Source organism: Cricetulus griseus, chromosome 4, assembly GCF_003668045.3.
Source record: "Cricetulus griseus strain 17A/GY chromosome 4, alternate assembly CriGri-PICRH-1.0, whole genome shotgun sequence".
Classification (NCBI taxonomy): domain Eukaryota; kingdom Metazoa; phylum Chordata; class Mammalia; order Rodentia; family Cricetidae; genus Cricetulus; species Cricetulus griseus.
In genome coordinates this window covers 226,717,922-226,742,058 of record NC_048597.1, presented here as the reverse complement: position 1 = coordinate 226,742,058, position 24,137 = coordinate 226,717,922, and the positions used below count along the sequence as shown (strand labels likewise).

Below are 24,137 nucleotides of genomic sequence, written 5' to 3'. Positions count from 1 at the left end.
CAATTTTTTAAAAATAAAAGTAATACTGGATTTCACTGCATGCTGGATGAGGTATCTGGCTCGAGGGGACCAGTCACCTCCTGCAGAGCTCCTGGGAGCAGGGGGGGAGGACTGGCAGATGCTCAAGGATGACTTAGGTAAGGTTGGGTGTGTGTTTTGTCGGGTGCAAGTTTGGTTTATTCATAGGGTGCTTTGCCAGGTAAGTGAAAGAGGAGCTGTAGAGGAACTGAGCAAAGGAGTCAGCAGGGGGCTGGGTGTGAAATCAATTGAGAAGCAACAGGCAGTTAATGAGTGAGGTCAGGCTTCAGGGAGAGCTCAGCCAGTGTTTGCCTTGCAAGCTTGAGTTTGATCCTCAGAACCATGTAGTGAGGAGCCAGGCATTCAGCAGTGAACACTTGAAGTCCCTGTGGTGGCAAGTCAGGCATCCTTGGGGCTTGCAGTCAGGTCCCCCTCACCTACTTAGTGAGTTCCAGGCTAGCAAAAGACTATCACTAGGCATGGTGGTGAATGCCTTTAATCACAGCACTCGGGAGGCAGAGGCAGGCGGATCTCTGCGCGTTGAGTGTGTTCTTGGCTAGCTGGGGCTACATCAAGCGGAAGAGGAGGCAGAGGGGGTAGTGCCTGAGGACGACAAGTGAAGTTTTGCTCTGGTTTTTACACTTAAATACATTATCAGCACGTACGTATGTATGCAGAGAAAGAGGAGAGAGATGGAGACATACCAACAGTCTGAAAGGCTGGGTGACTGGATGGACTGGAGTGATAGGACCAAAGTCCCCGTTGCTCCACAAGTAGGCATGGAGATGAGGGTTGGAGCAAGACTTTGGAGGTGACCAGTATTGGTATGGAAGGGTCTAGAATATGACCACAAGATTGGGGTCCAAGGCGGCACGTGAATGACAGCTGTTGTCGACTCCACCCTCATGCAGAACTTGAAGATTCTAAGCTCAAGTGCCCGCCCTGCTTAATCAGCTTGGCTCAGAAGTATCTGATCTGGGAGTGCTGCCCCCAGTGGGTGAAGTTCAAGATGGTCCTCTTCGAGCTGGTGACCGACCCCTTCGCGGAGCTCACCATCACCCTCTGCATTGTGGTGAACACCGTCTTCATGGCCATGGAGCACTACCCCATGACCGAAGCCTTCGACGCCATGCTCCAAGCCGGCAACATTGTGAGTGGCCTGGTGGCACCGGCGGCATTGCCCCAGCCACCACGGTGGGGACTTTGGGTGGGTGGCTGCCCCTTTCACTGGGTGGCGTGCTGGTGTCTCTCTGGGAGCGGAGTGATGCAGTCCTAATGAGGACATGTGGACACCAAACTCAGGAGGTCAGAGCTAGGGGGGCCGAGCTGAGCGGGAGATGAACAAGGAAAGTGGGTGGATGGGGAGAGCCCTGGGGCGGGACGGTGTAGATCCCTTTACAGATCATGGGATTAGACACTTGGATTAGGTTGGTCTTGCAGGACTCTATTCAGAAATGAGGTCAAATGTCACTTTCTCATCAAAGACAATCTGTGGAGTGTGTGTGTGTGTGTGTGTGTGTGTGTGTGTGTGTGTGTGTGTGTGTGGCATGGGTGCAAAGGCCAAAGGACAACCTCGGATGTCTCAGACACTATTCCTTAGGATCCATCCATTTTGTGTTGTTTTTATGTATTTATATATTCGTTAAGAATTTCATGCATTATATTATTAAAAAATTTTATTATATTTTATCATGTTCTTTCCTGTCCCCCTCCTCCTGGCCCCGTTGTTCTGGGGACAGAGTCTCTAGCTGAGCATGAGTTTCATCAGGTTCAGCCAGGCTGGCTGGCCAGTCAGCCCCAGGGAGCCCCCTGCCTCTGCCTCCCAGCACTGGCGTGACAAGTGTGTAGCACCAGGCCTGGCCTTTTATGGGGCTTGTGAGGATTAGACTCGGGGCCTCCCTGCTTTTGCGTCCATCTCCCCAGCCATTGGATGTGGTTTTCAGTGTGGTCGTTGAAGAGTGGAGAGCAGAGCAGGGGATGGGAAGCCATGCAAACATGCGTGCCGTGCAGCAAATGCGTCCAGAAGATTGAACTGTCCTGTACGATGTTACTTTAAACTGGGACAAGTCGAGACACTCTCTTCCCTTCCACTGTCTGTCTGAAAGAGGCCAGCACATGTTTCCAGGCTCTTGGTGGCCTTGATAAAGCCTGGGAGTGCCAAGCCCTGGCCCCAGTCTTTTTGCTTCCCCTCTTCCCTGTATCTCCCTAGCTGGCTTTTGTTGCCTGATGCTAACCTCCTTTAAGGTCAGAGTTCTGTCCTATGTAAGACAACTGAAGACTTCGGAGCAAAGAGGAGTCTTAGGAAGACCATAGATTTCATGAATCACTGCCTACCGAGGGCTACTCAAGCATTTGCTACCATTATACCCATTACACAGATGAGGAAATTGAGTCACAGAAAGGGTGTGTTGCTTATCCAAGCTTACATAAGCTAGGAAGTGGCTGGGCTAGATTTTTTTTTTTATCTTAGCCTGTGGCATCTCACAACCCACAAATTTTAACTGCTGGCCCATGCTGACACGCGCTGACATAATTATAAGGTGGCTTATTCTAATGGTTATCTACTGACTCTGCACCAGCACCCCCTAGAGGCGAGTTGGACACCTCAGCAGGCAAAGCACTTGCCGTGCCCGAGGACTGGAAGGAGTTTAGACCCCAGACTCCACAATCATGAGCACACACACAGAGACATGATTTATACTCACACATGGGCACACACACACACACACACACACACACAGAGAGAGAGAGAGAGAGAGAGAGAGAGAGAGAGAGAGAGAGAGACAGAGAGACAGAGAGACAGAGAGAGACAGAGACAGAGACAGAAAGAAAGACCGAGAGAGACCGAGGGGGGAGGGAAGAAAACAGAAACCTGAGTTCTAACAAGTTGTTCAGAAATTCCCAGCTACAGCTCAAGAACAAAGCAAAAGGATTCGCTGCTTTCTCCTATTTTTCTTTTTAATGCTACTTTGAGACTGGTTCTTGTTGTACAGCCCAGTCTGGCCTCAACCTGAGATCCTCCTGCCACAGCCTCCTTAAACGCTGGCATTGCAGGCATGTGCCACCACACCCAGCATGCTTTGCTCTCTTGTAAATAAGGTTTTTCTTGCTGTCCTTGTCTTCATTATCCCCAAGGCAAAAGACCTCACAGGGATGAACACTGTTCCCATCCTCAGGTCTTCACGGTGTTTTTCACGATGGAGATGGCCTTCAAGATCATTGCCTTTGACCCCTACTACTACTTCCAGAAGAAATGGAATATCTTCGACTGTGTCATCGTCACCGTGAGCCTGCTGGAGCTGAGCATATCCAAGAAGGGCAGCTTGTCTGTGCTTCGGACCTTCCGTTTGGTAACGTCATCTCTTGGCCACTTGGGAAACTCCCACACCGACTCAGGGAAGCTGCCCCCTAGGGAACAGGCACTGTGTCAGCCCCTACTCCCCTCCTGTTCTTGTGGGGACAAGGCAGGGCATGGTTGCGAGATGTTCACTGATGTACAGTGGGGGCGTTCCCTCTTTGTGCCTTGGGGTCCTCTTCTATGGAGGGGACCTCTGAACAGCACCCTCTTCTCTTACCAAATAGAAGCCCCATCCGTGAAGTCCCAGCAGCTAACATTTTCTGAAGATGTGGCTAAACCATAGTATTACACTCTTGATATAATGGGCTTCATTTTATGGTCCCAACCCTGGGACACCATCGCTTTAATGATGAACCCAATGTCTCCCAGTCTCTGGGACACCGAGCTAGTGTCTGATCCAGAACGCAAGTCCACACTGCCTCAAAACGTTATCCTCTTATTCCTTGGTTCCCCAAATCAGAGCCCAGGGCTGCACGCCCACCAAAACCTCCCTGCCCTTGGCCTCTGCGCAGGCTCTTCTCCAAACTCAGCTCCAGGGCGCCCTCTACTGGAGGCGTTCCTCTACTCAGTCACTGGTCTCCATTGTCTGCCAGTCACTCACACAACACAACCGCTTATGTCAGCCAAACCTGTAAGAGTCTGAGGTCACTGACACCCTCAAGTCCCCAAGCCATATGGAGGATGCTTGGAGTTTCACTGACTCCTGGAAGCAAGCAAGAGGCAAGCTTGAAGAACTGGCTTGTAGCCACCCCAGGATGTGTCATACCGAAACAGGAATGACCCAAACCTGACATGTTTGCACACAGCTAGAGTCCATGGACCCTGTGTCCCTTGGAGACTCTGCCAGGTAGCTCCCCAATCCTCTCCTGTTTCTGTGAGACGGAGGCAGGGGCGCGCCTGATACCCACTTCCTTCTGATTTTAACATGCCGATCAATTCACAAATCCCTAACCACATAGCCCAGCCCCATGTGTGGGATCTCTTCCAGGTCCCCTGCAGCCCGCCTGAGATTCCATGGTCTATCAGCATTATTACACCATCAACAGCAAATCCAGTCCCCCTACCCCTCTGCCTTGCAAAGCCCAGTATTTCTCTCCATGCTGGCCCCAAACGAACGGTGAGCATTCCTGGGTGAAAACACTCAGACCACATGATTGGTTTTGTAGCTTTAGTTAACAGTTCGTAAGTTTTCAGAACTGCCTTAAATACCAGAAAAGTGGAGCACACAGCATAGAGCACTCCCCTCTAAGTGTTCCCCATCAAACCAACACAGTTTCCACGCTTAGGACCACCTTAAACTGGTGAGGGGCATTTGTCACGAACAGCCCTCCAGCTGGACTCCTCTTGCTCTGAGACCAAAACTGGAAGGTCCTTAGGGTGGTGCCCGAGGCTCCAGCAGCCCTCTCCCACCAGCTTTCCTTGCACCACAGGTCCTCCTCACTCTCCCTCTGCCCGGCACACTTTGACCCAGTCTTCACTGGTCCTTGGCCTTCTGTGTTCAGCTCATCCCTTCTTCACAGAGGGCCTCCACACTCCAGTGTCTGAAACAGGATTCGTTATTCAAACAAGCCTGCTCTTCTCAGATTAGAGCTGTTATGTCGTGACAGTCACATAGATAAAGCCAGGTCTCCTCTCCTGCCATTCTACCCCGGACGCTAAGCTAAGCATAGCGTGTGTGTGTGTGTGTGTGTGTGCATGTGTGTGTGTGTGTGTGTGTGTGTGTGTGTGTGTTTGGTTGGGAAAAGGAAGTAGAAGGGGGAGCAGAGAGAATTCCATGCAACTCTTCCAGCCTTTCCCCAAACGCCACCGCTTGTCATGATTAAGGCAGGCTCCCTCATCTACAGGTCATCTACCGGTCTGTCTTTGCACTAGTACCAGGTGGTCTTAATTACCGCAGCTTAGAACGTGACTGTGTCTGTAAACCCCGTCACCCACTGTGCTGGTTCTTCTGTCTCCATTGCCAACTTGACCGGGCTTAGGACCCCCGAGGAGATGACACACTTCTGAGCGTGTTTGTGAGGATGAACTGAGAAGGGAAAGATTGCCCTGAGTGGAGAGACATAGGAGATTGGGGGGAAGGAGAGCGACAGAATAAAATGGACAACATAAGCTGAGTGGCAGGCAGCAATCTCTCTCTCTGACTGGGACCCCTGACATCACTGCTGCCACCGCGCCTTCCTACTAACTGGACTGTGTCCCCTAAACGCTCAAGATTCTTCCTGTTAGGTGTTTGATTACAGTGATGAGGAGTGGCTAATATGCCTGCCTGCCTGGTTTTACTCTAAGACTGTGATGGCCTCTGGCTTCTGTGCTGACTTGAGAAGCAGCTATGTCCACAGCAACACAGACACAGAACTCCCAAGTCTTCGCCTCATTCAGACTGCAATAATCTAGCAGTCAGTGCGGGAAGAGGTTTAACTCTGTGTTATGTAATCTTCTGATTTGTAAAGATGACACTCTCCATCTGCCTCAGCCTCCCGAGTTCACGACGTTCACATCATTTCCTCCATACAGACCTTACATATTTAGAAATAGTCTTTGCTAATTCAAGCCGATATTCTGAGAGTTAATATTTTGCACCCAGAAGTCCCCTTTCTTAATTCTGATGATTCATCCATGGAGTCTTTTAGATTTTTCAGCATGATCATATCATGTACAAACAATACATTTTTGCTTTTCTTTTCTAACCCCAGTGTCGTTTGATTCTTCCTACTGCGTGACCATGCCGGCTAGAACTTCTAGTACCCACAGGAAAGATGAAGTCTTAATAACAAACGACCTTTCTTTCTTGACTGCAAAGACAATATTTCCAATATTTCAACAAGTCTGGCACTTTTGCAGCTTTTTCTTTACTGAAAAACTTTTATCAGTTTTCTTTTGTTAAGTATTTATCATGAATAGATCTTTAATTTTATCAGACCATTGTTCTGCATGTAAGAGAATCACATTAGTAATTAACAATGATACATTGTGTATTTCAGAGTGGCACAAGAAGGAATTCTGAATGTTCTCACCAAAAAGAAATTATAAATGTTGAAGATGACATGTATGCTAATTACCCTAATTTGATCTTTACACACAAATACACAAACAGAAACATCACCTCCTGTCCCATATTTCATGTCAATCAGAAAAAGAAAAAGAGACATCAGATTTATTCTACCCTAGAAGAAAAAGAAAATCACATTGAGATAGCCATAAAGGAGCCTGGAGACCTGGCTCAGTGGCTACAAGCATGAGCTGCTCCTGTAGAGGACCCGTTTGGTTCCCAGCCCCCACACTGAGTGGCTCACAACCTCCTGTTACTCCAGCTCTGGGGATCCACTGCCCCCTTCTGGCCTCACTGGCAACTGCACCCACATGCATATACCCACACTGACATATTTTTTCAGATGTTTTTTGTATTTGAATTAGAAACAAGATTGTTTTACATGTCAATCCCAGTTCCCTTTCCCTCCCCTCCTCCCCTACCACCCCTCCCAACTAAAACCCTACCTATCACATATCCTTTCTGCTCCCCCTGGAGGGTGAGGCCTTCCATAGGGGGCCATCGGAGTCTATCGTATCCTTTGGGATAGGGCCTAGGCCCACCCCCGTGTGTCTTGGCTCGGGAGTATCACTCTATGTGGAATGGGCTCCCAAAGTCCACACTTGTGCTAGGGATAAGTACTGAACTACTACAGAAGGTCCCGTAGATCTCCGAGGTTTCCTCACTGAAACCCATGTTCCTGGGGTCTGGATCAGTCCCATGCTGGTATCCCAGCTATCAGTCTGGGGACCAAGAGTTCCCCGATGTCCAGGTCAGCTGTTTCTGCAGACACATATTTTTTAAAACTGAGTTTCTATTGTTGAATATTTGCATTCATAGAGTAAACCCAATTTGTTTGTGATGCATTTTAAAATACAATGAACAAGTTTAATGAATTTAAGTGAAAGGGTTCCATTTACTAGTAATCCATAAGGTTTTTGCATCCATTTTGATAAGATGGCCTGTATGTTTTTAAATTTTACATAATCCTTCTCAGATTTTGGTTTCAAGCATATGTTAATCACTACAAAAAAAAAAGCTGAGAAATATTTTTTTTTTAATGCAGAATCTTGGTGTGGTTTTGGAATCATTTGTTCCCAGAGAGTTTGGTAGAATTCCTAGGGAAGCAATCTGTGGGGTGGGGACTTTCCCTCGTGATCTGATTTTCCCAATGTTCTGAAACAAGTCCACTCTACTTCTCAGGCTTGTTTCTCTAAACCGTCTTGTTTTCTTGATGGACTCTTCTTGTCTAGTGTTATCGTCTTGAAGCTGAGGATGCCTCCTTCTTTGTTAAGGATAAGCGTCTACTGTGTGTATGCCACACCTTCCTTAGTAACGACCACTCACGCTTGCTCTCCTCAGTTTTCATTAGTCTTGTCAAGAGCCATCAATTTAATTAGCTTCTTCAAAGAACCGGCTTGTAGCTTGTTGATCCTCTCTGCATCATTGATGTTTTCCAATCTCAATTAATCTCACATCTAATCTTAATTACCTTCTCCACCCTACATATTTTGTTCTTTTTCTAACTTCTTAACATACAATTTTCAGACCATTTTTCTTATATATTTATGTAAGACTTCTGTTTCCTTCTAAGAACTGCTTTACTCTGTCAATTTTTCCTTGTTTGATTCTAAATACGTCTTAATTTCACCTTTGATGTAACCTTGGACCCGAAGGTTAATTAGAAGTACGGTTCTTCATTTCAGAGCATGTGTGAGATTTCCAATTGTATCACTGGGTTCTAGCTCTGTTGTACTGAAGTCAAAGGATGTATGTTGTTCGTTTTAAGGCTTTACATTCTGTCCATCACTTCTCTGTGACTCCTACACACTTAACGAGGATGCGTCTGCTATACTTGTGTCGTGGGTTACAACACAGCTTCATGCTGTAGGGAGAGAAGTTTTATGTCATGCTGCATTTTATAACCTGGTTTGTTGTTGTCTACTGCTTGGTATGGCAATTACTGAGAAAGTAGTGCTTAAAAATATCTCTGCTGTGATTATGGTGTATCTGTTGCTCAAGTGGTTCTGTCTTGAGTCTAGATTATCAAGTGCACACATACTTTTATAGCTTCCTGATAATGTCAAACTTTTATTATTAAGACTAACCTTCTTTGTATTAGAGAGATTACTTTTTTGAAGTCTACTTTTCTTGGCAGTAATTAAGGAGCCTGCTTTCTTCTGGTTTAGAGTTTTCCCAATATATTTGTATCCTTGCTTCTATTTACATCCTTTGTGTGCTTCTTATTACGTCTTTCAGATCACATATAGTCAGATTTAGGTCCTTACTCATCTCTGACAATCCAGTCTCCATCTTTTAGCCAAGGTATTGAGTCCACCTATCCCAAAGTAAATGAGCATCTACCTTTAAATTGAGCTCTCTCTCCCCTTTTTTCCAGCTTTCCTCTCTTCTCTTCCCCTCCCCTACATCTCCTTGGATTATGTCCTTCCCACTTTCCTGATTGAGAGACTAAATGAGTAGTTGATTTAGAAATTACAGCATCAGAAGTCAAAATCAAACATTGGTTGAAATCTTTACTTTCTCTTGGGACAACTACATTTTATAACAGTTGTCTGTTTTCACCTTGTTATCATAGCAAGCATTTTAATTTTGCAGTCTTTTTAGTTGGGGATTGAATTCAGGGATAGAGTGCTTTTTATAGCATGAACAAGGACCTGGATTCTACCTTCAGCTCAGGAAAAAAAAAAAGCATCAGTAAGTAGAGAACTCAAAACACCCAGTAACTGAATCCAGTCTGTTTCTCACCCACACCCAGTCTGATGCAAGGCTGGGGCCTTCCTTAGGGCCCCAGCCGGGCTCCTAAGGAAGGACCTGGGGCGCCTGTAGACGGCCTTGCAGTCTTCATAGTTTGCCTCCCTCTTATGAAGAAAAGGGAGGAAGTAGCGTTTCTGAGTTCTGAGAGCTCAGAGTCCTTTTCACTCAGGGCTCCTGATTTTCTGTGTGATGTCATTCCTGTAAACACGTAGCTGGCTACAGGGCTGGATTGCGGTACACCCTCCAAGCGGACCCTCTGACATAATTCTCAATTCCTTCCCTTCCTGCCCCACAGCCCTTCTTTCTCAGGAGAAATGGTGGGTCATCATTAGTGTGATCCCGACTTAAATGCTTCTTTTCCTTAGAATTTCTAACTCGTTTTCAGTACTTGAAGAGGTGGTCTCATTGCCTGGTGTTGGTTATTAAAAGCAATGCGCTCTCCCAAATATTCAAGAGGCTAAACATCTGGATTCTATTTGCTTTCACATCTTATAGATTAGTGACATAGTTCCAAATCATGTGTCTGTCTTAGAATATCTTGCCAAAGACAGTATCACAAACTGATACTCAAATACAAGGTGTTCCCTTTGGTTTTGGTCTTTGAGACAGGGTCTTGCAGTGCAGGCCTCTAGCTTGCTCTGTAGCTGAAAATGACTCTGAACTTCTGATCCTCCTCCTCCACCCCCCAAGTGTAGCTCAAATTCTAATTGGTTTTAATAATAAAATCCCTGAGTGGGATATAGGAATTAATGTTGAAAGATCAGAGAAGCAGAGCAGCTAGCCCCTAGTTCTTATCTCTACTAAATCCTCAGACCAAAGGGGCGATCCTGTCCCTGTGAATCCTCAGACTGAATGCTATGAGCTCCTGCCTTATGGTCGTCTCCACCCAGCCCTATCACTCCTGCCTCCACCTCCCTGGTGCTGGGATTAAAGGCATGTGACTCCCAAGTACTGGGGTTAAAGGAGTGAGCCACCACCACCCTGGCTCTGTTTCTCTTTTAGACTGGATCTATCTCGAGTAGCCTAGGGTGGCCTTGAACTCACGGAAATCTGCCTTCCTCTGCCTCCCGAGTGCTGGGATTAAAGGTGTGCGCCACCACTGCCTGGTGTCTATGGCTGGCTCTGCACTCTGATCTTCAGGCAAGCTTTATTTGTTAGACCACAAACAAAACCTCACCACACCCAAGTGCTAGGATGATGGGTATGCACCACTGTGTCTGGTTTAGGAAATACTGGGGATGGAGCCTGGCATTTTGAACGTACCAGGCTAGCACTTTACCCATTGACATTTAGCCCCAGACTCCGAACTCTCAGGTCTTTACAAACCTTTCTCTCAGGGCTGATGGCTCAGGAAACTCATGGTCTTCCCTGGAATGATTGCAAGTGTTTGCCACTGAATGACAGAAAGAATACTCCCCAAGCCTTTCTCTGTCAGTTTTCTTGTTGTTCACACTATGACCATAAGGCCAGTGGCATACACTCTGTGTTTTTTAAACGGCAGCATCTCTTTTCAATGAACCAATTTCTGCGCTGTTCAGAATAAATGCCATTAGTTTCAGCAACACTCCTAAGTCTGTGAAGCAATACACCCTACTTAATACTGGTTGGAGAGCTTGCTCCAAGCTTTAGGATTATTCTATCTCATGGTAATCCTATGTCAGTGGGTGGCTGGGGGGGGGGGGCAGAGAAAGTCAGAGAGTGTTATGGCTGGATCCTGAAGCATTGAGCATTAAGCTGCCTCACCTCCAATCCAAGCGTCAGAACCCAGCAGCACAAATCCGAGTATTTGCAAGTGACACTGGGAACTGCCTTCCTCTGAGTCTGGAGGGAAGAAAATCGAATCTCCACATTTGTTTAGTATTTGGATGAAATTCTTACTTTGTCTATGGGTTACTGGCATGCTTAAGGTTTTTACTCTCCTACGTTTTCTGCAGTATTTGGTGGGAGGAGACACCCAAGGAGACCCAGTATTAACTATCAGGTACCCTGTCTTCTGATGTGTTTCACAACCATAAGGCTTGTTTCATCATCAAATGGTGACCTCCTCTGTAGAGACCAGACCGGCTTTTCATTCTAGACCGAAAGCATCCTTGTTAAAGAAAAACAGAGCAGTGCTTGCTTATCACACATGAAGTGCCGGGCTCATCCCCAGTACCACATAAAACCAGGTGTAGGGGCCCTGTGACCCCGGGGCTGGGGCATGTACATAAAAGAATCAAGAATTCAAATACTTCCTTGGATAAATCGTGATTTTTTTTTTCAGGCCAGATCAGCTACATGAGACTCAGAGAGGGGGCAGGGAGGGAGAGAGAAAGAAAAGAGAGGGGGAGAAATGAATTATGAAAGAGAACAAGAGGGAGAGTGTCAGGGGAGAGAAAAGAATTTTAAGATAAATTAGCTTCAAGTCAGCTTCTAGCCAAATAAATACCATGGCTTCGCTCTAACCCATTTCCCTCGAAGTGAAGTTTTTATATTAATTCTGAGATTAATTCAAGAAGTGGTATATTAATTATAGATGGATATTCAGCACCTACCAAGAATAATTGTTTATCAATTGCATTATCTGTGAAGAATTTCTTTGGTCATAATACTAAACTGGACAAATACTGTGGAGACCGATTAGCTGGGGTCAAAGGTGCTGGCTGTGGGGAGTGGACACAGGGCGTTGCTAACCTCCTTTACTCAGGCATGAGGAAGAGCCAGCAGGCTGGCCGGCCACAGCCCCAGTGGCGGACACTTCCTAGTGTGTGCCCACTGCCTGGCCACAGCCCCAACAGCGGACACTCCCTAGTGTGTGCCGACCCTGGCCATGGCCACGGCTCCCGACACTCCCTATTGTGTGCCCACTGACTAGCTGAGAATCAGGAACTCCAAGCCTAGGTATCTTTGGATCAGTGGGGAGGTCCTGGTTATTGTTATTGTTTGTTTTGTCTTTAAAAAGACAAAAGGTAATACAAGATAACTTTAACCATGTCCTAGGTTGAGGAGTATACATAGTTTTCTTATAGTCTTACAAGAGATTAATGATGGCAATTAACAATCTCACTAAGGAGGTTCTAGTATTAATTTCTAACCCTCTCCCACCTCACCTAAGGAAACCATAAATTTTTGTAGCCAAGTCCAGTTAAGGTGAGTGTCTTTGCCTAACACAGATAGATAATAGATGATAGATAGATAGATAGATATTTAGATAGATAGATAGATACATGGATAGATGATTGCTCTGTGTGTGTGTGTGTGTGTGTGTGTGTGTGTGTGTGTGTGTGTGTGTGTGTGTATCCATGTCAGTGCAGTGTCCTTGGAGTCCAGAAGGGAGTGTCATCCCCTGAAACTGGAGTTGCAGGCAGTTACGAGTCATCCTGAATGAGTGCTGGGAGTCAAACCCTGGTCTTTTGCAAACACTGCTCTCTTAACCACTGAGCCATCTCTCCAGCCTGCCATTTGCTCCTTTGACAATAGTCATTCTGACAAGGGTGTGATACCTGATATTTTTGCTCAGGTGCCAATAAACACCCACCCTGTGTCCCTCACTGTCCCCAAGGCTCCTCAGTGTGGTAGGTGGCTTCTATCCAGTGTCAGGACCTCATTTTTCCTGTCCATTTTCTTTTGTCCAAAGCTTACTGAGAATGAAGACTTCTGTTTAGCAAGTCCGTGTTCCCTGACACCTTCCACAAAGGGCTCCACGGAATGACAGCTATTCCATTTTCTCTCGTGTTTATCAGCTCTTGTGTCCAGTCCAGGGCTGGCCCTCTATTCTCTGTTTCCACTGTGAAGAGAGTCCATTTCAGAGCAGTCCTAATGTGAGCATGGCTACTCCTCCCACAGACAAGCTGATGGATGCAGTATGGGTATTGCCCCTGCTCTCCTGGGGTTTGTCTTCTGTGTGGGTGAGGAAAGGCTGCTGTACTCTGTGTTGAGCACCTAGGCCCAAGTGTGTCTCCATCCACACACACTGAGTGACTCACTGCATCTTAGCCCAGCACTCGGGAGGCAGAGGCAGGCAGATCTCAGTGAGTTCAAGGCCAGCCTGGTCCACAGAGTGAGTTCAAGGACAACCAGGACTACACAGGGAAACCCTGTCTCAAAAAAAGTTTATGCCTCTTTGTGCATAGTACTTTTCCTCTGTTGTAGGTCAGTCTATTTGGACTGACCGATATATACAGAGGGCCTGGTGCAGATGCATGCAGGCCCTGTGCACGTTGAGTAAGGCACTGATCTGAGTGCAAGAGATCCACATTACTCTTATTCACCTGAACCTGGAGTTCACCAGTTAGCTAGGCTGGCTGGCCAGCAAACCACCAGGACCCTCCTGTCTTTGCCTCCCCAGTGCTGGGATTAGGGGTGTGTTCATCACTATACCTGGTTGTTAGATGGGTATTTGAGATGGAACCAAGTTCCTCATTCTCTATGTCCAGCACTTTACCATCGAAGCCATGACCCCACCCCCCACAATGAAAAGTTTGAGTCTTCATCTGTCTCAGTGCCTGGCCACTAATTCCATAGGAGAAGGGGCCCACCCTCCTTTCTCCACACACCCCACAGACCAGTGCAGCACCATGCTAAACATGGCTGGATTTCAGTAAGACAAAGAGGTAGGTTGACCAATCCAATGAGCCTGTGAATTCTGGACCCATGGAACCATACTTGGTGTTTCAGAGCTTGTAGGGACAACAGATGCTGCCAAGTGCCCCAAGACACAGCATGTGCTAACAGACGGTCAACCAATGTGTGTCTGAGGCAGTGGACTGTGCCCTAAGTGAAGGAGGCTAGCCCCCCTTTGGGTCAAAAGTAAGGTTGTTCTTATTTTGAGTCCCAGTAACAGCTAAACTCATGTTGGGGAACAGGCCTGTGTCCAGAAAGAGTCCAGTCTGTGGCTGTGAAACAGAGGAGAGATGACAGGCTGACCTCTCCAATATGAGACCCCCTGAATTTGCCAACTGGTGGAGTACATTCAACTTAGAGACTACTGGAAGACAATCTTAGCTCTGAGTGACTTATAAAAGGAAAAGTCTTTGAAAGAGGCCTCTGGAGAGCCCCCCAAACTTGTACAGTGACTTGATGCTTGCCCTACAAGTTTGGTTTCCAGTCAAGACTTCAGTTAGAAGGCAGTGAGAAGAGCAAAGAGCAAACAGGATCTGAGACAGTGTCTCTTTTTCCACAGCTGCGGGTCTTCAAGCTGGCCAAATCCTGGCCCACCCTCAACACACTCATCAAGATCATTGGCAATTCGGTGGGGGCCCTGGGCAACCTGACCTTCATCCTGGCCATCATCGTCTTCATCTTCGCCCTGGTCGGAAAGCAGCTTCTGGGGGACGACTATGGGTGCCGCAAGGACGGCATCGCTCTGTGGAAGGGTGAGCAGCTTCGCTGGCACATGTGTGACTTCTTCCATTCCTTCCTCGTCATCTTCCGGATCCTCTGTGGAGAGTGGATTGAGAACATGTGGATCTGCATGGAGGTCAGCGAGAAATCCATCTGCCTCATCCTCTTCCTGACGGTGATGGTGCTGGGCAACCTGGTGGTGAGTGGTGGCCCACAAAGGCTGGGGAAGCACCCCCCCCGCCCCCGCCCACCCCGCCCCCCAGCCCCCCCCCCGCCCCGTCAGTAAAGCGTCTGCGGTCTGAGCATGGAGACCCAAGTTTAATCACCACATTTTAAGGGGGGGGCGGGGCAGGCACGATGTCGTGCTCTTGTAACCCAGTGTTGGGGACGCAGAGACAGATGGATCCCTGGGACTTGCTGACCAGCCAGCCTTGCCTATTTAGTGAGAGACCCTGTCACCAAAAACAAGGTGGATTCCTTCTGTAGGGGTTGTCCTCAGGCATCTGTAGGCACACCCTCACACTTACAGACATATGCACACTCTTGGATGGTTGGAGTGCCTTCAAACTTATTAAAGTCATGAGGAACACATACCGTGACGTGTGCTTCAGAGGGCAGCCTGGCTTGCCAGGAACAAGACACAGCAGGAAAATCCTCATCCAACGTTTTCTAGCTGAGTGACTCAGGGCCAGAGAGTGACTTCTCGAGCCCCAATTTGCTTTAAACCAAGAAATCAGTGCTTATTCGTGGGTGTATGGGCAGAATTAAATTACAGGGGGTGACATGCACAGATTTTCTGGTGCCGTGTCTAGGAACTCAATGGATGGTGGCTGTTCACTGCTGGAGGAAAGTGTCTCCCCTGCTTTGCAGTGCTCAAATGATCGTCCAGGAGAATAAAGTGATCTCTGCTTGGCTCTGGAGGGGACAAGCTGGATGGTGCCAGGCGATCACACTATTTCAATCTGCTCCCAGGTTTGGGGGATGTCCCTCTGGAGAACCAATTAGTGCCAGTACCCCTGATCCACCCCAGTTAATCTCCTCAGCCCATCTCCACCCCCTCCACCTGTGAATGTCTGTGCAGCCAGGGGCTCTGGGGTTTGATGTGTGTGGTCTCAGAGCAAAAGGAACCATGGATCCTAGAAGTCAATCAATTTGTATCTGTCTTAAAGAATGAGGAAGCTTGGCTGAGAGAATAAACACACATTCCCACTTGTCTGTTTCCCTCCCACCTTGATCCCTGGGGACACAAATGCCTTCTGCTAGTCCTTAGTGGCAGACAATCTGAGCTCACCGTCCTCTGAATGTCTCTGTGTAGCCAGCAGTATGACCTTTTTCTGTGGCGAGGTATCTAAGCCTTGTCCTCATGAGGCAGGGTACCCAAGACACCCCCAAATTCTCCCCAAGATGCCCACGAGTCCTCCATGTGAGCAGGGACAGCCCAGTGCAGAGGAGGCCTGGGTGAGGTGCTGGAGAGCGTCTGCAGTGCTCAATATTGATTGTCGACTTGGTGGGAGTCACTTGAGACCCACCTCTGGGTGTTTCTAGAGAGCTTTGACTGAGGAGGCGCCACCTGAATGTGGGTGACACCATCTCACATGCTATAATTTTGCACTGAATAAATAGGAGTAACATCGAGGACCACATCTCTCTCTCTCTCTCTCTCTCTGTTTCCCAGCCGCTGGCGCAGTGTGATGGATGTATCTTCCCTTCCCCGCCTTTTCTTAGGTGCTCAACCTTTTCATCGCCTTGCTGCTGAACTCCTTCAGTGCTGACAATCTCACGGCACCGGAGGATGACGGGGAGGTGAACAACCTGCAGGTCGCACTGGCCAGGATCCAGGCATTTGGCCATCGGGCCAGTCAGGCCATTTCCAGTTACTTCAGCAGCCGCTGCCGGCTCCGGTGGCCAAAGGTGGAGCCCCAGCTGGGGTTGAAGCCCTCCCTTGGCAGCCCCAAAGTAGAGAACCACATTGCTGCGGACAGTGTCAACAATGCCGTGGGGAACCTGGCAAAGCCAGCTCTCGGGGGCCCCAAGGAAGACCACAGGGACTTCATCACTGATGCTAACGTGTGGGTCTCTGTGCCCATTGCTGAGGGAGAATCTGATCTTGATGAGCTCGAGGAAGATAATGAGCAGAATTCTCAGGGCTCTTGGCAGGAAGAGAGCCCCAAAGAACAGGTAGGAGTTCTCCTCAGTGGACAGACAGCTGCAGGAAGTGGGGGGTGGGGTGGGGTGGGGTGGGGGCTTGTCAGATAGTGGCTCTAGGCAGAAGAGAAAGAGAAAATTTGATATCAAGGTTGTTAGTTACTTTTCTCATCACGGTGACAGCATACCTAATAAAAGCAACTTAAAGAGGAAAGGACTCATTTTGATTCCCTGCCTGAAGGCCTGGTCCACCATGGTGAGGGTGACAGAGTCACACTGGGTCACAGTTAGGGAGTAGAGATGAACACTGGTGCTCAGCTCACTTTCTCCTACTTGTTCAGTACAGGTCCCAAGTCTGCAGGGCCACCGCCCACATTCAAGTAGGTCTGCCCCCTTCAAAGACACACCTAGAGGTGTGTGTGTTTCCATGGTGATTCAAAATCCAGACAAGTAAGCAATGAAGATTAACCATCGGAGAGCCTTTCCCACATCAGGTGACAGAGCTGTGAGCTCCTGGCAAGCCAGGCTTAGGCAACTCAGCCAAATGGAAAATGAAACCATGCCCAGCATTCCAGAGGAGGCGCCTTCTCACCTCAGCCAGGCCCAGAGGAGTCGCTGCCTCACCTCAGCCAGGCTTAAAGGAGGTGATGCCTCACCTCAGCCAGGCCTAAAGGAGGTGCTGCCTCACCTCAGCCAGGCTTAAAGGAGGTGATGCCTCACCTCAGCCAGGCCTAAAGGAGGTGCTGCCTCACCTCAGCCAGGCCCAGAGGAGGCGCTGCCTCACCTCAGCCAGGCTTAAAGGAGGTGCTGCCTCACCTCAGCAAGGCCCAGAGAAGGTGCTGCCTCACCTCAGCCAGGCCCAGAGGAGGCGCTGCCTCACCTCAGCCAGGCCTAAAGGAGGTGCTGCCTCACCTCAGCAAGGCCCAGAGGAGGTGACGCTTCACCTCAGCAAGACACAGAGGAGGTGATGCCTCACCTCAGCAAGGCCTAAAGGAGGCACAGCCTCACCTCAGCAAGGCCCAGAGGAGGTGATGCTGCACCTCAGCAAGGCCCAGGAGAAGGCTCAGCATCCTTAGGGAGACGAATGGGGCAAGGACAGCAGGTGAGCCCAGATCACTCCAAGGCGTTTGCCATTACCGTGCCTGTCATATGTGGCCCCTGCTCCAGCGGCCAGGCTCTTACAAGAGCTGCTAAGGGTATGCTGCAGAACCAGCAGTCATCAGAAGGCAGGCTCATCTCATCTCCTCCGGCATCAGGGAAAGACCTGACCATTCTGACACCTTTATAGAGCTTTTCCAGACAAGAGATGTCAGGGGCGGGAGTGTCATTCCCTTCAGAACCAAAGACTCGGAGGCACCCTGAAGCCTTCTGATAATGTCTGGCACAGGTTCCTAGTGCCTTAAGCTGGAACGTCCATCCTCATTAACCTCAGTGACTTGGGGCATCCATTGTGCTCAACAAGGGGTACAGGAATCCTGGAGCATCCCTGGGGACACACAGGGCTGCTGGCCAGGCCACTAAAGCTGTGTCTTGCATTTCCAGCTCCCCCATCACCTTCATCCCCTACAGCTGTCATCTGTACTCAGCAGCTGCTGCTATCAACTGTCATTTTCTAGATTCCTTTGTCTTAGTGACAGCCGAGGCCACAGTGTCACCTCCTGGGAGTGGGGGACATGAACTCTCTGATGCTTGTCTGCCACTCAGGCGCATGTTCAGTTAGTTTGGAATCCTTGGGGTAAGAGTACTCAGATGACCTTAGTCCATGGCCGGCTTGACTTCTGGCGAGGTACCGATGTCCATGGCTGCCATCTGTGGAGCCAGACCTCCCGCAATGTACTTTAAAAGTATTAATATATTCCGTGATCAAAGGAACAAAATGAAGTGAATTTCACTTTCCTGATTTCACAGAAGGAACAAAACAGATCAGAAAAATTAGATAGATTTCTCGAGGTCATACAGCTGCAAATGGAGCCCGGACTCGTACACAGACCTCTAGTTCCATGCTTGCTCCGCACATGTGTACACATGCATGTCAGGTGCACGTGTGAGGACCTTAGCTCTGGAGGCCTGCGAGCCCCAAAAGCTCTTCAGATTCGGAAATGATCAACTGAAATTAACCCAGTTACCCATAGGGACCCTCTCTCGCCAGCAGGAGCAGCTGCCACAAGTTCAAAGCCATGAAGACCATGAAGCGCCTAAGAGCCCAGGCTCTGGGATGTCCTCGGAGGACCTGGCTCCACACCTGGGTGAGAGATGGAAGCGTGAGGCTGCCCGGCAGGTCCCTGCCGAGGTAGGTATGTGCGCGTCCCAGAGAGGCTCCACAGCTGGATGGATGCTGTCAGGAGTCCTGTGCTGGTGGGAGCACAGGGGCTGGGAAAAGCTGCACCCCAGCCGCAGGACCTCCTCTTTAAGTCTCGGCCAACCTATGGCTAATCACAGCTACACTGCTCAGCCTCACCCCCAGCTAGTCGTAAGGACTGGAGCAAAGAGTGTGGCTCCCCAGGCTGTGGGACCTCGGGCCAGCCCCTGCTCCCTAAGCCTCTGGGTCTCCATCTGTAGAGCTGATGGCAGCACCTATTTGGTAGGGTTATTTGGAAGCTTAAATGAGATACTGCTCGTCAAATGTTCAGTTCCTGTCTGAAATGGAGTAAGTGCCCAGAAAATGACAGCCAAGAAAAAAACGGAACAAAAGACAGCGAACAAAGAGAGTCAAGTAATCTTTCAGAGACTACAGTCAAAGTCGGAGGTGTTTCCTGGGCGAGAGAGTCTTCCTGGGGGTGCTCCCTCTTTCTTTTGTCCACATCACTCTCTCTCTCCAAAAACAGCCTGGGGTGGGGGTGGGGGGGCTGTCTGCAGGTGCACGGTGAACTGACAGCCTCACAGAAGCCAAGCAGGGAGAACACTCAGCAGCGGGCCCTGGAGGAGGTAAAAATAAACCACAGTGTCACTTACAAGCCCTGGGGATGTGCGTGGAAAGGGAGAGGGTTCAGTCGGGAAAGCACCCGAGGCGAGTGCCGAGACCTGACTTTGTATCCCCAGCACCCATGTGAAAGGCTGGGCAGTGCTCAGTGCTCAGTGCTCAGGGGTGGCCCGGGGGGGAGGGGGGGCAGGAGGATCCCTGGTGCTTGGGCCAGGCCAGGAGCTCCGTATTCAGCGGGAGATCCGGCGGCAAAAAAGGAGGAAACAGAGAGAGAAACTGAGGAAGATGTCTAACTTTAGCCTCAGGCTTTCACACACACATGCATGTGAGTGCACGTGTACTCATACACACAGTCTCTCACACACACACACATGCATGTGAGTGCACGTGTACTCATACACACAGTCTCTCACACACACACACATGCATGTGAGTGCACGTGTACTCATACACACAGTCTCTCTCACACACACACATGCATGTGAGTGCACGTGTACTCATACACACAGTCTCTCTCTCACACACACACATGCATGTGAGTGCACGTGTACTCATACACACAGTCTCTCTCTCACACACACACATGCATGTGAGTGCACGTGTACTCATACACACAGTCTCTCACACACACACACACATGCATGTGAGTGCACGTGTACTCATACACACAGTCTCTCTCACACACACAATGCATGTGAGTGCACATGTACTCATACACACAGTCTCTCTCACACACACAAATGCATGTGAGTGCACGTGTACTCATACACACAGTCTCTCTCACACACACACACATGCATGTGAGTGCACGTGTACTCATACACACAGTCTCTCTCACACACACACATGCATGTGAGTGCACATGTACTCATACACACAGTCTCTCACACACACACATGTGAGTGCACATGCACTCATACACACAGTCTCTCACACACACACATGTGAGTGCACATGCACTCATACACACAGTCTCTCTCACACACACACACATGCATGTGAGTGCACATGTACTCATACACACAGTCTCTCACACACACATGCATGTGAGTGCACATGTACTCATACACACAGTCTCTCTCACACACACACACATGCATGTGAGTGCACGTGTACTCATACACACAGTCTCTCACACACACATGCATGTGAGTGCACGTGTACTCATACACACAGTCTCTCTCACACACACACACATGCATGTGAGTGCACGTGTACTCATACACACAGTCTCTCTCACACACACACATGCATGTGAGTGCACGTGTACTCATACACACAGTCTCTCTCTCACACACACACATGCATGTGAGTGCACATGTACTCATACACACAGTCTCTCACACACACATGCGTGTGAGTGCACGTGTACTCATACACACAGTCTCTCTCTCACACACACACATGCATGTGAGTGCACGTGTACTCATACACACAGTCTCTCTCACACACACACACATGCATGTGAGTGCACGTGTACTCATACACACAGTCTCTCTCACACACACAAATGCATGTGAGTGCACATGTACTCATACACACAGTCTCTCTCACACACACACACATGCATGTGAGTGCACGTGTACTCATACACACAGTCTCTCTCACACACACATGTGAGTGCACGTGTACTCATACACACAGTCTCTCTCACACACACATGTGAGTGCACATGCACTCATACACAGTCACACACACACACACACACACACACACACACACACGCATGTGAGTGCACGTGTACTCATCCACAGTCACACACACACATGCATGTGAGTGCACATGCACTAATACACACAGTCTCTCTCACACACACATACATGCATGTGAGTGCACATGTGCTCATACACAGTCACACACACACACACACACATGCATATGAGTGCATGTGCACCCTCATACACACACACACACATACACATGCATGTGAGTACGCGTGCTACACCCCCACACAGGTCTTTCACACACATGCACGTGGACACAAGCACCAGATATTTAGTATTTTTACTGCCACTGTAAGAAACTCAAGACTTTTTTATCTTTATTTCTTAAATATTTTTATTTCATTATAGTTTGATACTGCTTAATGCATATAGTTATTCTTCAACAATTTTAAATTACTTACATATTTTAAAAATACATTTTTATTTTGTATAGTTCCATGTTAGTTTTCATGAGGCACCTAGTGTTGAACATAAGACTTTAACTTGACACCTCACCCCCAAGTGCAGCTGTGTGACGGCCACCGGACTGGGCCAAGATAAGACGAGCAGAATTCACACACACACACACACACACACACACACACACACACACACACACACACACACACTTATCAGCCCTTTAGTGTGAGGAATGTCAGCTGCTGGCTCTGAGCCCAGGCAGGGCTGACCGCAGAGGACTAAGATAGCAGAGTAGACTGCAGTGGGTTCAGTCCCTGGTAGGTGAGGGCTGTCACATTCTGTATGTGGGCATCATGTCCCTTCCTAGTTGTTCTGTGGACCCCCTGGCTAGCTTTCCCTACTCCGTGCATTGGGCACATTTCTGGGTATAGGGTTTAATCTTGTTTTTGTTTTCTTGGCCATTACCCTGGCCAGGCAGGGAGGGGCCTGTCAGGGACAGATGGGGACCCACCCTACCATTTGGCTCCATTAGCCAAGTGATCAGGTTCACTAACATGAGAGCCGCTCTGGCTCCTAATTGAATTCGTCTGGAGACATTACAGGCCAGTGCCGCTGGGAGGACAACAGGGCCCCACAACACAGCTCCCTGATTAAATATTCAAGTGCATTGAAAGCTGAGCATCTTTATGGGTAATTACAGTGTCTCGGGCCACTGCCAGCCCTCCATCAGGGCCCAGCTAAGCCACAGGGCTCCACAGGGAGTGTCCACATCCAGGCCTTAGCTGCTGAGTCCCCAGCCAGGGCAGTAGACAGTAGGCAGCCAGGGCCCTGAGGGGGCTAACCTTGCCATGGACAGACTCCCCAGATTCTTCAAAGAGCCCCCATTCACTGCCCGAGCCTCTGCCCTGCAGGGAATGGATGACACAAGCTCTTCTGAGGGCAGCACGGTGGACTGCCCGGATCCAGAGGAAATCCTCCGGAAGATCCCTGAGCTGGCAGACGACCTGGAAGAGCCAGAAGACTGCTTCACAGAAGGTACAGGGAGCATGGCACTCACCTAAGCACTTCTGTGTGCAGAGCCATGGCCTGCCATCCCTGGGAACCAAACAAACAGGCTCACTCCAGGTTTGGGAGACCTGTGCCAGGCACAAGCAATGTTTAGGCCACAAGGACAGACTCACTGCACCGTCCGCCCTCCTCACCCCTGGGAACACCTTGTAAGATTATAAGCCAGACCTCCCGAGTTTGGAAGGGAAAAGGTACCTGCCACAATGGTGTCACTGTGAACTGGTTGGAGACAGAAGGACCACAGGAGGGACATGGGGTGCCTTCTGGCTTCATCACATCTTTGGTGTCCTTCTGAAAAGTGGAGCCTGTATGGATTCACTTTTCCCCTCAGCATCACAGAAGTAGGCATGTTACAGACCCCATAAAAGCTTGTATGATGGACAAATAATATTTCCTACGATAAAGGTAGTCGTGGCCTCGGCAACTTTAAATAAGTAGGAATTATGGGGAGCAACATATTGTTGAGTTTCTGCTTCCATTTGGCTAAGCTGGCACCAGGCCCTACCTGAGCTGTGTGGCTCCCTAGTTCTAGAATGGGTAAGGCTGCAGGTAAGGCACCTCCCAGGTGCCGTCAGATTCAGGACTCATTGTCAGTCTTCGAAGGGATATGTGGGCACAAAGATGAGGACCACTAGGCTCATTTATAATAAGAAGAAACCAGGGGAAGACACCTGAATGGCAAGGCCAGGATGAGAGGAGCCCCCTAATGAGCTACATTAGAAGAAGAGCTGGGAGAGAGCACTCCTCTCATATTCCGGGAATTTTCCCCAGTGGTGCCTAAGTGGGTTTCCCAGAAGGTGGGAAGAACCATCATCCCATTGGATAATCCCTGGTCCAGTACACCTGCTGTGCTAAGATAGAACACTAGGACTAAAGCGACCCAGGGGAGGAAAGGATTTATTTGGCTTCCAAGTCACAGTCACCATTGAGAGATGTCAAGGCAGGGAACTCAAAGAAGAACGTGAAGCATGCCATTAGTGCTTGCTCACGGGTTCTAGCTTTCTTATGGGGCCCAGGACCATCTGCCTAGAGAACGGTGCCCTGCAATATCACTTAGCAGTTATGCCAATAATACCCTACAGGCACGCCCATGGGGCAGTTCACGTGTCAAATCGACAATTAAAGCTAACCAGGACACCACCCACCACCTCTCCCTCTAGGCTGCACTCGCCGCTGTCCCTGCTGCAAAGTGAATACCAGTAAGTTCCCGTGGGCCACAGGCTGGCAGCTGCGCAAGACCTGTTACCGCATTGTGGAGCACAGCTGGTTTGAGAGCTTCATCATCTTCATGATCCTGCTCAGCAGCGGAGCCCTGGTAAGGGGAGTGAGGTCCTAGACTCAATGGCCTCGGCCAGCCTGGGCTCCCATCCAAAGGGCCTC

At 49.1% G+C, this 24,137-nt stretch overlaps 1 protein-coding gene across 2 annotated transcripts in view; it reads left to right on the top strand.

Annotated features, from left to right (window-relative positions):
* Scn10a (sodium voltage-gated channel alpha subunit 10) overlaps positions 1 to 24,137 on the top strand; it is a 100,194-nt gene that overhangs the window by 50,439 nt on the left and 25,618 nt on the right. Inside the window, exons 13-19 of one of the 2 annotated variants that reach the window (XM_027415548.2) lie at positions 930 to 1,168; positions 3,195 to 3,368; positions 14,341 to 14,700; positions 16,227 to 16,679; positions 18,799 to 18,936; positions 22,601 to 22,724; positions 23,918 to 24,072. In XM_027415548.2, coding sequence (XP_027271349.1) covers positions 930 to 1,168; positions 3,195 to 3,368; positions 14,341 to 14,700; positions 16,227 to 16,679; positions 18,799 to 18,936; positions 22,601 to 22,724; positions 23,918 to 24,072 — 1,643 coding nt within the window. Of the gene's footprint in view, positions 1 to 929; positions 1,169 to 3,194; positions 3,369 to 14,340; positions 14,701 to 16,226; positions 16,680 to 18,795; positions 18,937 to 22,600; positions 22,725 to 23,917; positions 24,073 to 24,137 lie in introns of both variants that reach the window. The other variant, XM_027415546.2, reaches the window with a different exon arrangement.